The sequence below is a fragment of the Lissotriton vulgaris genome, chromosome 9, assembly GCF_964263255.1.
Source record: "Lissotriton vulgaris chromosome 9, aLisVul1.2, whole genome shotgun sequence".
Classification (NCBI taxonomy): domain Eukaryota; kingdom Metazoa; phylum Chordata; class Amphibia; order Caudata; family Salamandridae; genus Lissotriton; species Lissotriton vulgaris.
In genome coordinates this window covers 332,633,854-332,646,223 of record NC_141697.1, presented here as the reverse complement: position 1 = coordinate 332,646,223, position 12,370 = coordinate 332,633,854, and the positions used below count along the sequence as shown (strand labels likewise).

Genomic DNA, 12,370 nt, shown 5'->3' with positions numbered 1-12,370 from the left:
CAACCCCAACTCGGAGTGTGCCCATCGCACCACCCCAACAAGTTAACTAAAGATAGTACGAGGGGAAACTCAGACCCCGGCCCCTACACTCCCCCTCCAAGTAAGACCACCCGATTCACAGTCATTTATAAGTTCCATTTGAAAACCCTTCTCCCTCTGCGACATTTGCGGATCAGTTAAATCCCGTCTCACTGTTACTCTGCAGCCTCCTCCTGTCTTTCCTCAGATTGAGGCTGTGTGGTGCTGTCCAACCAGTCAGATGCCGCCTCCGGATGATCAAAAAACCATGCCCTCCCATCCACCTCCACCCGAAGCTTCGCTGGAAAAAGCATTGAGTAGCGCAGTCCCTTTTCCCTCAGTCTCCTTTTAACAGGAAGAAAGCTCTGTCTTTGCCGTTGTACCACACCCAGCCTAAATTAATGAGGTGAGGCAGTCTCTGACCTAAAGAACAACCCTATGATCAAGTTACAACTGTAATTTAAGCTAAACAGTGGCTAAACGTCAGTTTTGTTGGGTACTCAGTGTCACATAAAATTCTGCAGCATTTACAAACAAACTAATATGCATAAGTGGTAAAAACAACAATTTATTTTCTAAAAGTTTCTTTACAGTACATAATTTCAATATTTCATAAACATACAACAAAATTACAATAAAAACCAAAAGTCGACGCGGCGTTTCGGTGTATTGTGTGAATCGGTACACCTTCTTCAGGACTTTTTTTTTTAAAAATCACTAAAAAGAAAATACCACAATTAGAAATTAAAAATGACTTATACCAGAGTCCCATTCTGTACTGACGTTAGAAAAAGCAATAAACCTTTTATATTGACTTTTCAAAGTACACTCTACTTTATCCCACTACGTTCTACTACTGGATCACATTTTTGTTATAATATTTTTTTTAAATGTGGTATTTTCTTTTTAGTGATTTTTTTTTAAAAACCGTCCTGAAGAAGGTGTACCGATTCACACAAGACACCGAAACGCCGCGTCGACTTTTGGTTTTTATTGTAATTTTGTTGTACGTTTATGAAATATTGAAATTATGTACTGTAAAGAAACTTTTAGAAAATAAATTGTTGTTTTTACCACTTATGCATATTAGTTTGTTTGTAAATGCTGCAGATTTTATGTGACACTGAGTACCCAACAAAACTGACGTTTAGCCACTGTTTAGCTTAAATTACAGTTGTAACTTGATCATAGGGTTGTTCTTTAGGTCAGAGACTGCCTCACCTCATTAATTTAGGCTGGGTGTAGGACGACATAAGGGATATCCTTAAGCTCAGGGACCTTTTTTCCTTTTAATACATATTCACCCTGTTCCATATTGGTTTATAGGGTACCTCCTTCTCTTGTGTTTTGCCGTTGTACCGCCTGGGTGAAGTCTGGAAAGAAGGACAAAGTCGTGTTCTCAAAGCAAAGCGGGTCCGCTGAACGTGCCGCCTGAAGAATCACATCTCTGTCCTTGTAGTTCAGCACTCTAGCTATCATAGGGTGAGGAGGCGCTCCAGGCCTCGGCTGGCCACAGGGCACTCTGTTGGCCCGTTCAATCGAGAAAAAGTTACTGAGGCCCTTCGGTTTTAAGTGATTCAGCACAATGTTCTCTACAAATAGGTCTGGGGCCTGTTCCTCCGATTTCTCTGGTATTCCAAGAATTTGGATATTATTCCTCCTATTACGCCCTTTATACTCATCCAGCTTCCGACGCGTTTCCTCGCGGGCCGCTTGTAAGGCTCGGACCTCTCGTTGCATCTCCGCCATGTCGTCCACTAGGCTGGACGTCTTTATGTTTAGCGATTTAACTTTTTCGCTCATCTTGGCATGATCAGCTCGCAATAAGTTAAACTCTAGTTTCACTGCGTCCAACTTATTGACCAATGCGTCCATTTTTTCCACCATAGAAGTCTGCACTTTGTTGATAGCAGCCATCACATCGGCCAACGTGGGTTCGACTGCCTCTCTCAAGGAGTCTCCCCCAAGTGACGGAGACTTCCTTCGTTCCACTAGCGAACCCTTGGCCTGTGCATATCTGTCCATCTTATTGGATTTTACAGTCTTCAAACCTCTTCCTCCCCGCGAGGGGGGCTTTTCGTTGTCCGGTTTCGACTCCATGAGCGGGATCGTAATGGCCGCCGCTTCCGTGTTCCGAAGTAGGACTTCCCACCTTGGACTTTGTATGACACCTCAATCGTGCATACAATACACAGCCTGTGTCTGTGGTGCGGCGTCGGTCGACTCCGATGTCACAGCTTTCCATGGGTGATAGGGAGGTCCACCCTCGTACTGAGCCGGAACTTCCGGTGTCGCAGGCCGCTGTTGCATTAACATCCGGCTCAGAGGCACACCACAACTCCCTGTCTCCGAAGGCGTCGGGCCCGAATCTTCCGAAGTCGCTCCGGAGGGGTAGAAACGTCCCTTTTCGTCCCAATTTTCAGCTACGATTATCTTTTTGACTTAACCGTCGAAGTTAACTTTCGGGTGGCAGGATCAAGACAGGATAGACAAAGGAAGAGCGGGCTCTACGGAGCTAAGGTCTCACGCGGCCATCTTGGTCCCGCGTGTAGCTCCTCCCTCGTTTTTGCGTTTTTTAAACCTCACTTTGATTTTGTATTTTGTTTTTCATATGTACAATAACATGCTAGAACATTTCAATGAGTACATACAATCATTGGTATGGCAATCAGTTTGATTTAAGTGCCTTTATGAGGATGTAGTAAATGTGGGCTTTGAATCATGAGATTATAGTGAACGCTGTTGCTGTAAGCAAATGTACTAGGTTTTTCTTTTCTTTTTTGTCATGTGAGATTTTCTGTGTTACTAACTGCTTTAGACTAAGGGGTCTTTTGAATCTATATAGTGGTATTTGTGAGAACATGCCAAAATCCAGCTCAATTTGTAGCAACTCCCATCTGAATTTGATAATCAGTTTAATGGTCTGGCTGCTCTTTGAGTTTGATGATACAAAGGTGCCTATCGTTTTTATTGCTTTCACTGTTTTAGTTAACAATTGTTTACTGTTCCTGACAAAAAAAACACAGCCAATATATTGACATTACCTTCGGAGATTAATAGTGTATGTTTTAACATCTATTTCGATTTCATAACATATCGATGCAGCTTTTCAAATTAATTGAGGCTTTGACAAGTAGACTACTGCAAGCTTCTGTGATAGCCTGCCTTGACTTGTAACATAATGTTTTATATTAATTTCAGTATATATATTAGATGACTTGAAATTGATAAATCTCCCCCAAATGAAGGAAGTGTCATCTGAAATACATGGGGGTTTTCTTGTGCAACGAAGAGTAATCGTCCATTTAGGAATATAGATACTGGTTTTGACACAACTAATCATTAAAAATGACTACAGGAATCATTACATTGTGTGATGAATTAACACAGCTTTCTGATCAATCAAGTGTTTGGCTAGTTGGTAATATATTTTTACTTTTATATTGAATATTTGGTAAGTTGTTGCATCATATACCCATCCTGTTCATGTTTGATATGATTTGCTTATGAATAATTTGATGAATTCGAACGGAAGAGCACCATAAAAATAGATAATAAAGCATATATAAGAAATATGGTATTTCTGTGCTCCCGATTTTGAGTATATACAGATTGTGGATTAACAGATGTACGATTATTTGTTGTGAATATTTTTCTCAAAGCAAATTGATTCCTTTGTTTGTACATGCACTAAGAAAATAATTAAGCGGGTGTGCATTCCTAGTTCTATTACTTCATTGGAATCCTGAGTTTTATAAGGACCCTTCCACGTTCTATCGTCAAGCAAACATTGAGTGGTGGATGTCAGAATAAAGACGTGCATCACAACTGCTGAAGTACTAAGTGGCTTTAAGTATCAGAAAACAAAGATTCATAACTCTCCACCATGACGCTATAGACAGATCAATGGGATCTGATCTAGTTTCAAATACAAAATACATGATGCTGGTACTTAGTATTCTTCATGGCTTTAAGCAGCTAGACTACATAGGAAAAAATGGGTCAATACAGTGTTTTAGGAGCACATAACACCAAGACCAAATTGAAATTCATTTTTGTAATCATCAATGAACCACATCATTACGTAAATAGCGAAAAGTGAGAAATTGTTTGAAAGATGGATATCATGGCAGTGATCAGAAGTTGTTCTATAACCACACTGAGGACCATGTCAAGTATGTTCTTAACCTCATGCACGCTAGCGGAATTCCGCTCCTGCGCTGAGATTTTTCAAATCGCACTTTGCGTGACGAGCTGGGCTCGTCATCAGCGTGCGAGGAGGCTACGCCATGACGAGCCCAGCTCGTCATCAGCCTCGAAGGGGTTAAGACAATGAAGAAAGCGTTCATGGAATGCTTCAGAGTTCAATTTTAACACCTGTAAGATTTATTTAACACTCCCCCACATAAATAAATTCATACATACCTTTCATATTTATGATATTTACCTCAACATATTTCAACGTACGGTTTTGGGAACAACAGACAGGACACTATAACAAGGACAGCACATTTAAAATAGTATTTTACCTTAACACCACTTACCCCCTGTTCCAAGAACTTTCAGGAGTTCAAAGTTCTCAATTCCGATTTTCTCTGCATGTCCCGTTAAATTAGCTATAAATACAAAAAATGAAAATTAAACATTCAAGAAATTGTATTCTTGTACCTTATAAGATCTGAGACTCTAAGTTATGACAAACAAAAAGAAAAAAAACTTGCCAATCACTGGCGACTCAAAGTATTTATATACCTTTATATTTATCAATACCACACTGTATAAGAATTAAAATAATACACTCAAAACATATTTAATTAATTTGTTAATTACCACAGCTACAGCCATACACAATTTTCTTGACGTCAACAAGGCGTTCGATTAACCCAAATGGAAATTCATTTTCAGGCTCCTGGAAGGAATAGGAATCAACCTACAACTTTTACATTAGATCAAGCTGTTCTATGAAGAGCCTGTTCCACACCTTGCTATATAGAGATTTAACCCCCCTCCACCACTTTTGCCATCTCCAGATGCGCCAGCCTCTGGTGGCCCGATTGCATCAATTCACACTGTGGGCCTGACTTTACCACCACACGCGGGATAATCTCTATGTACTCAGATGACATCCCCCTGTATGGGCAGGACCCTAAAACCAGTACGCAAATGACATCACCCTGTATGGGCAGGACCCTAAAACCAATGCCTCACCACTACTGCAGGAGTTCAATAATTTTGGTGATATTACGGAGTTCATGATCAACTTGAACAAATCGTCCGTGTTCTCCCTTACGCAAGTTGCTACAAAGCTCACTCCTGAATACCCACTGCGCTGGACAGACATATATTTTGCCATAAGTCTCAGTAGGGACTCAAATGAGAGATGGCGAGAGAACTATAGGAAGACACATACATGGATGGAAGAGAGAGTGCCAATATGGAGTAAACTACCGCACTTCATGGCAGGCAGAATCACTATTGCCAAAAGGGCAAACCTCTCTAAATTTCTATATCTTTTTATGGACATACCCATACTACTCAGACATTTTTTCACAAAACCTCTGTCCTTCCTAAGTAGCTTGACGTGGGCAGGAAAGAAACTCAAGAGTCACATTAGAAATGCTTACACTTCCATTCAAGCCAGACTGAATATGTGCACCAGATTTGGAGCTCTACTACTGCTGCACTCAAGCCCAATTTAACCTCTTCCGTACTCATGATGGCCACAGGTCGTCATGAGTCACGGTGGGCCTGTGCGCACGACGGCCAGGAGCCGTCTGAACCATGCCCGCAAATGAAATGTCCCAGCACTGCGGGGGAATTCGCGCCCCAATGAAGAGGTTAAGCATTTATGGCATTATCCCACACTGTTTCAACTGCATGTTGCAGTCAATATGGACAATTCAACATCCTCAATCAATCAAGGAATTGTAAGCACACTACTCATCCGTGAGGGTCTCATTGCGCTGGGCATCCTGCCCATTGACAACTGCAGGGGTATGGGGGTACTTGTGAGACAGCCCTGATCCGTGGTGGACACGGTACAGTGCACGGTTTAGTCTGGGCACCGTCTCAGTCAGCGGGCGAACATAGATGGACTATATGCTAGCTCCCTGCCTACTATACCAAACAGGACTCTACCACTGATGCAAGACTGTAAAGTTTACACCAAACTTAGATGACTGAAATCAACAACACTGGGGAAGCACTTTCAAGATGGCATCTTTCTATCAACACAAGACATAAGAGGCGATCAGCATACCACTCCCCCTAGATTTTATTATGATCAACAGGCTTTGAGCCACTTGTAAAACAGTATACATTACTCGATGTTTGCCCAAAACTCCATGCACTAGAAATATTGTTAGGCACACCGTACATGAGTGAGTAGTAACTAGACTATATGCCCCGATGCAGGATAAAGCCCCACTGTGCAAGCAACGGTGAGAGCCCTATGGCAACAAGACACAGACCCGTCACTTACGGATAGACGGTGAGAGTACTGTTGCACCCTGATCAGTGAACTCTCACCCAACTACTGCTTATGACTGATCCATCAAAAACATCTCCACAGAATGTACTGTATCCCCAGTGCACTACCTAAAATTGGCGTATTAGACAATCTCAGCTGTATACAATGCGGAGCATTGGATGCAGAATTTCTGCATCTGTTGTGGTCCTGTTCGGAATAGAAACCTTATGGACTTCAGTGTTCAACACAACTGCACACATCACTGAACACTGACTGATTAGAACACCACTAGTGGAATTGTGGGGTTACTTTAAGTAAGTTCTGGCAGGAACTCGACATCCGATGGCACTCCTAACTTTAACTAAGATACAAATCACAATGAACTGGGGAGGAGACTCAAGCCCCAGATTAACTGTTGGATACAGGAAACTCTGTAAAGTCATGAACAACTTGACAATTACTGGGCACTCATGCAACCCAAATCACGACCCAAGGATATCTAGAGCCAACTAGTCACATATCTGTCCCAACCAATTGGTGTGTATTACTAGACATTCCACCCTGGATGCAAAAGTCAAACAAGTAATTAATTCAACTTGGCACATCTTAAATAGTAATTGTACTAAGGATCAGAAATTAGAGAAACCTTTGTTCGCCCATAGGCGTAACAAAAATATAAAAGATCGGATTGTTCATTCACGCTTTTCCGGACTTTCGAATCAAGAAACTTTTATACAAAAGTCAACTGATACAAATCGACCAATTAAAGGAACAGTTAGATGTTCCACTTGCAGATCCTGTTCTAGTATTATAGAGGGTGAAAATTTCACTCATAATGGTTATACTGCTCATGCCACCAATATGTGGAACTGTAAAACCTCGAACATTGTATATTTTATCCAATGTCCATGTTTACTTGGATATGTGGGCGAAACATCACGCCCCATCCAAGTTAGACTAACTGAACATCGTTCTGCAATCAGAACCAAGAAACTGTTGTCACCTATGGTGAAGCACTTTCTTGACTGTAGCCATGGCCCAGAAGACTTTAAATGGCGAATATTAGAGAAGATTAATATTTCTGACTCAATAGGGGGCGCACGCATCAGAAAAAAGCGTGAGGTCTTTTGGATTTTCACACTTGATACTTTCATAAATGGACTAAATAGCGAGATCCCGTGGGAAAACGCTATTATACAAGTCAGCTATGACACAGAATCTGCTATTTTTCCTGAGTTGGTTAGAAAGTAATATTTGAGTATTAGGTCATTATTGACTATATAAAAGCTATTTGTTCCTCCATCTGTTTATTGTTTATAAACATCTTATTCATATAGGGGATATAACGAGTATTATTAGGGCACCGATAGTGGCTGCCTCTATGATATATTTTCTATGTTTATATATAAACATGATTTTATACTCCTATTTTACTTATTAGGGAGATTTTTATATATATTTCCTTTTTTATTTATTTTTATAAAAACTTTTTATTTGTTATTTTTTCTGTAGATGAGACCGAAGATGCAGCGTGCGGGTCAACTGTTGGGATATTCATGGTATTTGTGAGGTTGCCGGTGCCTCAACCCTTCAGTGATGCACTATACGCTATAGATGGAAGAGAATTACCTCTCCTCTACAAAGAATGTCATATTTGCAGAGAATGTCCGACAGTGGACGTGGAGTTGATTTGGAAACGTACGGCCATCTTGTATTTTCCGCCGCGGTCACGCTGCACTTTATCATGCGAAGTATCGGGGAAAGTAAGTTCCATTTCCATTTCGATGAAAGGGTTCGCTTCCTTATGACGAATTTGATCACATGACCATAACTTTGGTCATGCACCAATTGGCAAAGAGTATTTAAAGGTCTGTTCGTAAAGATATGGTTGATATCTAATTGCCATCGCGCCAATCGTGACATCAGACGCCATATCTCTTTGCTAGCCTCCGTGTTCGCGTTTTCTGCCAATTTTACTGCAGGTATGTTTCGATGCGTGACCTTTCTATATATTGATTAGGTATGTTAGTGTTTTTTATTCAAGTCCATACCGGAGTGTGACTTGTGCCAGATTGAATCTGACTTTTTGGCTTATTGTTATGATATCGAACAACTATTCGCTTAGAAGAATTCTACATGAGACTAAAATCTGGGTCTCTTTATTCCTTTATTTGCCCCGCAGTACCGTGCTCCTTATCCGATTGAATTAACACCGAGGCGCAGCATGATAGAATTCATCATTAGGTAATCATTGAGTAATATATATTCAGTTTCGGTGTCTGAAATAAGCACTTAAATTATTACCCAATGGATTTACCATTATGTTTTCTATAGATCCCGTTATCTGAATGTCCATACGAAAGTAATACTAAGTCCTGTGTTTGTACTCTATTTTTATGACGACTTCATCATTTTATTGACGCTCGTCCTCAACTTTCAGGAAAACTACTTTCTATTCAAGGTGTGTAATCGTGAGAAATATGATCAGGAGTAATCGAACTCGTTATGAGGTCTGATAACCTTTTTCCAGTCGAAAGTGGACTATGTTTCACAGCCGGCTTCCTCTTTTAGTTTTGCAGCACCTATTTATCCAAATCGTTTATGAAAGTGAAGGCTTAGCGGACGAAAGAACGAAATCGGGTAATTATGTTTACACTGATGGTTCCGATAGGTCTGTAACTGAGAGAAGTACTATGTTAAATAGGAGTGAATACGATATGTTACAGACAAAACTCATCACTCTGCCTTTAGCTTTTTAATAAAAAATCGTACCGTTAGAGATATAATAGGTATTGGTGAAATCATGACAGATAAATTAATCTCTGTTATTTAACTTAAAATTCTGTTATTGACAGACACAGAAAACTGAAACTGTATTACATCGAAGAATAAAGTAACATGAACTTAGAAGGCATCTGAACTTACTACGCTTTGCAGAAGGAAGGAAGTAAAAATAGAATGATATTTTTAATCTTTAGAAAAACATGAGTACTGCAAACGTGACTAAATCAGAATTATCTTTTTGGTTTCCGAATTCGAAACTAGAGAAAAAGAAGTGACTGGTTTCCCCATGCTGATAACGTACAAGGTTGTCTTACAAGTATGTAAAAAGCATCTGAAATATTGTCGAATATCTCTCTATTTAGAAGGATCAAGGATATACCATCACTTATTGAAAGGAATTGATATGCAAGTAGTATGTTGTTAATCATCAATTTGGTTCCTTATCTCAATGAGCACTGACGTTTTTCTACTTTGAGACTCTTATCTATGTTTGAGTCAGACTTGTTTATATATGGGTGATGTTGCCATTTCAATGTTGTTAAATTCTGAGTTTTTATGTCATACTATTGATAAATGTATCGTAATTGGAATATGTATATAGATTATTAGATGAAATGTTAGTGGCTTGTCCTGAAGAAGGCGCTGGTTCGACGAAACGCGCGTCGATAAATTACTACTATGCCACATGGTTTTTTAATGTTTTGATTCGCTGTTATATGACTGTTTTTTATACTGTGCTATATGTTGTCATCTATTGTATGGTTTGACAATTTTTTATCTTTGATTTATTAAAAACCTGTCTTTTTTAAAGAAAAGGAAGAAAATCTTTTTTAATATATGGTCTGATGACGCTTTGACAATAAAAACAGTATTCTAAATCTTGGAGGTGGTCCTTCTCCCATCTATCATCGAATAGACAAGTAATTATAATTGCCTAGGTTTGTTTTTGCATATATGTATTTTTCCCTGACCTAGGAGTTGACCTATCTATTGTTCAGGGGGTCCTTGTTGTATACACAAAAAAAAACAATATGGAAGAGAGAACCAGTCACATGACCAAAACCATGCCATTGTTGGCAAATCATTATATTTCCCTATAGTGTTAACCACATTAGCCGGATTTAATGTAGGGCACATGCAGTATATCCGTCAAAAAGTGGCAAATGTCCTGTACGCCACAATTAAAAGTGGATAGGGTCTCTATGTACTCTAAATAGGGTGGAAAGGACATCCTTCACTTTTTGTCAGAAGTTCTGCATCCAACAAACTCGAAATAAGACCAATAGTCGTTGTTTTAAGGCTGGTCTTCATTGTGTAATGTCAATAAAAAAAAAAAGTAAACGTAACATCGCTTTGCAAAAAAAGAACAGGTCAGATCAAGTTTAAGAATCAACTGTGCAATTTTAAAAATGACATAAAACAAAGGAGGCTGAGAACTCCTTAATATGGAACTATATTCCAACACCAACATGCAGTTAAATGGGTGGATAATGAAGATAGCGGGGAAAAAGTATGTGAGGAGGACCGGTCATAACATTCCATGGCATATTCCGACACACATGGGCAGACTCCGCGACAGAGTAGTAAAATATGTCATAAGCCACCCCACCTCTTCATCGATGCCCGTCCCCCATGCTCGTGGCCAATATGCACCAGAAATGTGAGTATTGTCTATCTACCCCTATGAAATATCAACTGTCAGGTGGCAGGAGGAAGGATACGAGACACTTGGATAAATATATTAGGGAGACTGAAGCCCATCACAAGAGGCTAACCTAGGTTTACTCAAAAACAATGTTTGTTGGTTTAGTAGCAGAGAAAAGGAAAGATAAAAGGAGCCAAGTTTGCAGTGCTGAAAAGACATTTAGTCAAGAGAAGAAAAGACATTTGTTAACTCGGCCCAAGGACACAGCAACGTGTCCACTTGGGTTACAGTTACGATAGAACAGGCAGAAGTACGACTAACGTAAATTGTGCGCAGAGATATGAAACTCACATAAGACTTGCCAGAGTGGAAAACAAGGTCATGAGAACTGTCAGATTCTCTGGTTAACAAACTACCATGGTGGATCAATCATGCAAGTATTTGTGGGTACCCATTGACGCCATGGGTTCACCAATCACCGGAAAGAAGCTGCTACAAAGGTTGTGGCCCTTCAAGCGACTATCTTAAACTCTCAAAATCTATACTAGGCCCAAAGCTTTCCGCAATTCTGGAAGTCATGCGAGCCAAGATCTCTCCCACATTATCTCACAGTACCAACAGTCTTTTGGGCAAGGATATTAGGTTTTTGAACAAACTTACCACAAGGATATACAAATGTGTCCTGCTGCTGCAGAAGTCTTCATCCACCGCTCAGATAAGGTTGGAACTTGACCTTCCTGACCTTCATCCACCGCTCAGATAAGGTTGGAACTTGACCTTCCTGACCAACGAGCAGTGGGCACCAGAGCCTTTCCTAATCTGTGCTACAAGCTGTGAGGAGCCAGAGCCAGCTCTCTTGAGGTCCTGTAATGGACCGACATCAGCACCAGTGGGCCTGATGGTTCACATCACCTATTCTTAAAGGACTGTGAGCAGGTCCTATCTGCGAACGAACGGAGGGTCTTAAACCAGAGTCAATCAGCATTTAAACGGAGTGTTAAAAATCGTATTTGTCTCTGGTCCTACCATGTAGACAGAGCAATTTTAGTCAAACGCAAGCATGCATGGGCGGTATCAACTCATATCAACGTGCATCCCCCTCCCCATACCTTACCTGTCATGATTTGTCTAATTGCGTCTGCATGACTACGACTCCCAGAATGCTAAGAAGAGGGCGGAGTCAAACCTTTATATTCCCAGCGTTCACCAGGGCGCGCTGTAAGAGATTACTATTCTGAACCTTGTTTGTTTCGTTGTGGGTTCCTTGTTGAGGAACTATTGTTCGGAATTCAAGTAAAGGAAGCGTTGTGACCTCGAAGGCGTTCCTGGTGTAAGATTAACCGCCTTAGACGAGACATCGGAAAACGAACGTTGTTTTCAGTCCTTTCTTCCCGCGTGCGGCTGCCGCCAGGAAGGAATTGCGTGTCTCAGCGGAGACACTTTGTTTTGGTATT

At 40.5% G+C, this 12,370-nt stretch overlaps 1 protein-coding gene across 4 annotated transcripts in view; it reads right to left on the bottom strand.

The window, feature by feature from the left end:
* RPS6KA5 (ribosomal protein S6 kinase A5) overlaps positions 1-12,370 on the bottom strand; it is a 658,611-nt gene that overhangs the window by 467,607 nt on the left and 178,634 nt on the right. For all 4 annotated transcript variants that reach the window (XM_086937662.1, XM_086937664.1, XM_086937661.1 and 1 more), the window contains one exon: positions 4,563-4,634. In XM_086937662.1, the coding sequence (XP_086793788.1) occupies positions 4,563-4,634 (72 nt within the window). The remainder of the gene's footprint in view (positions 1-4,562; positions 4,635-12,370) is intronic.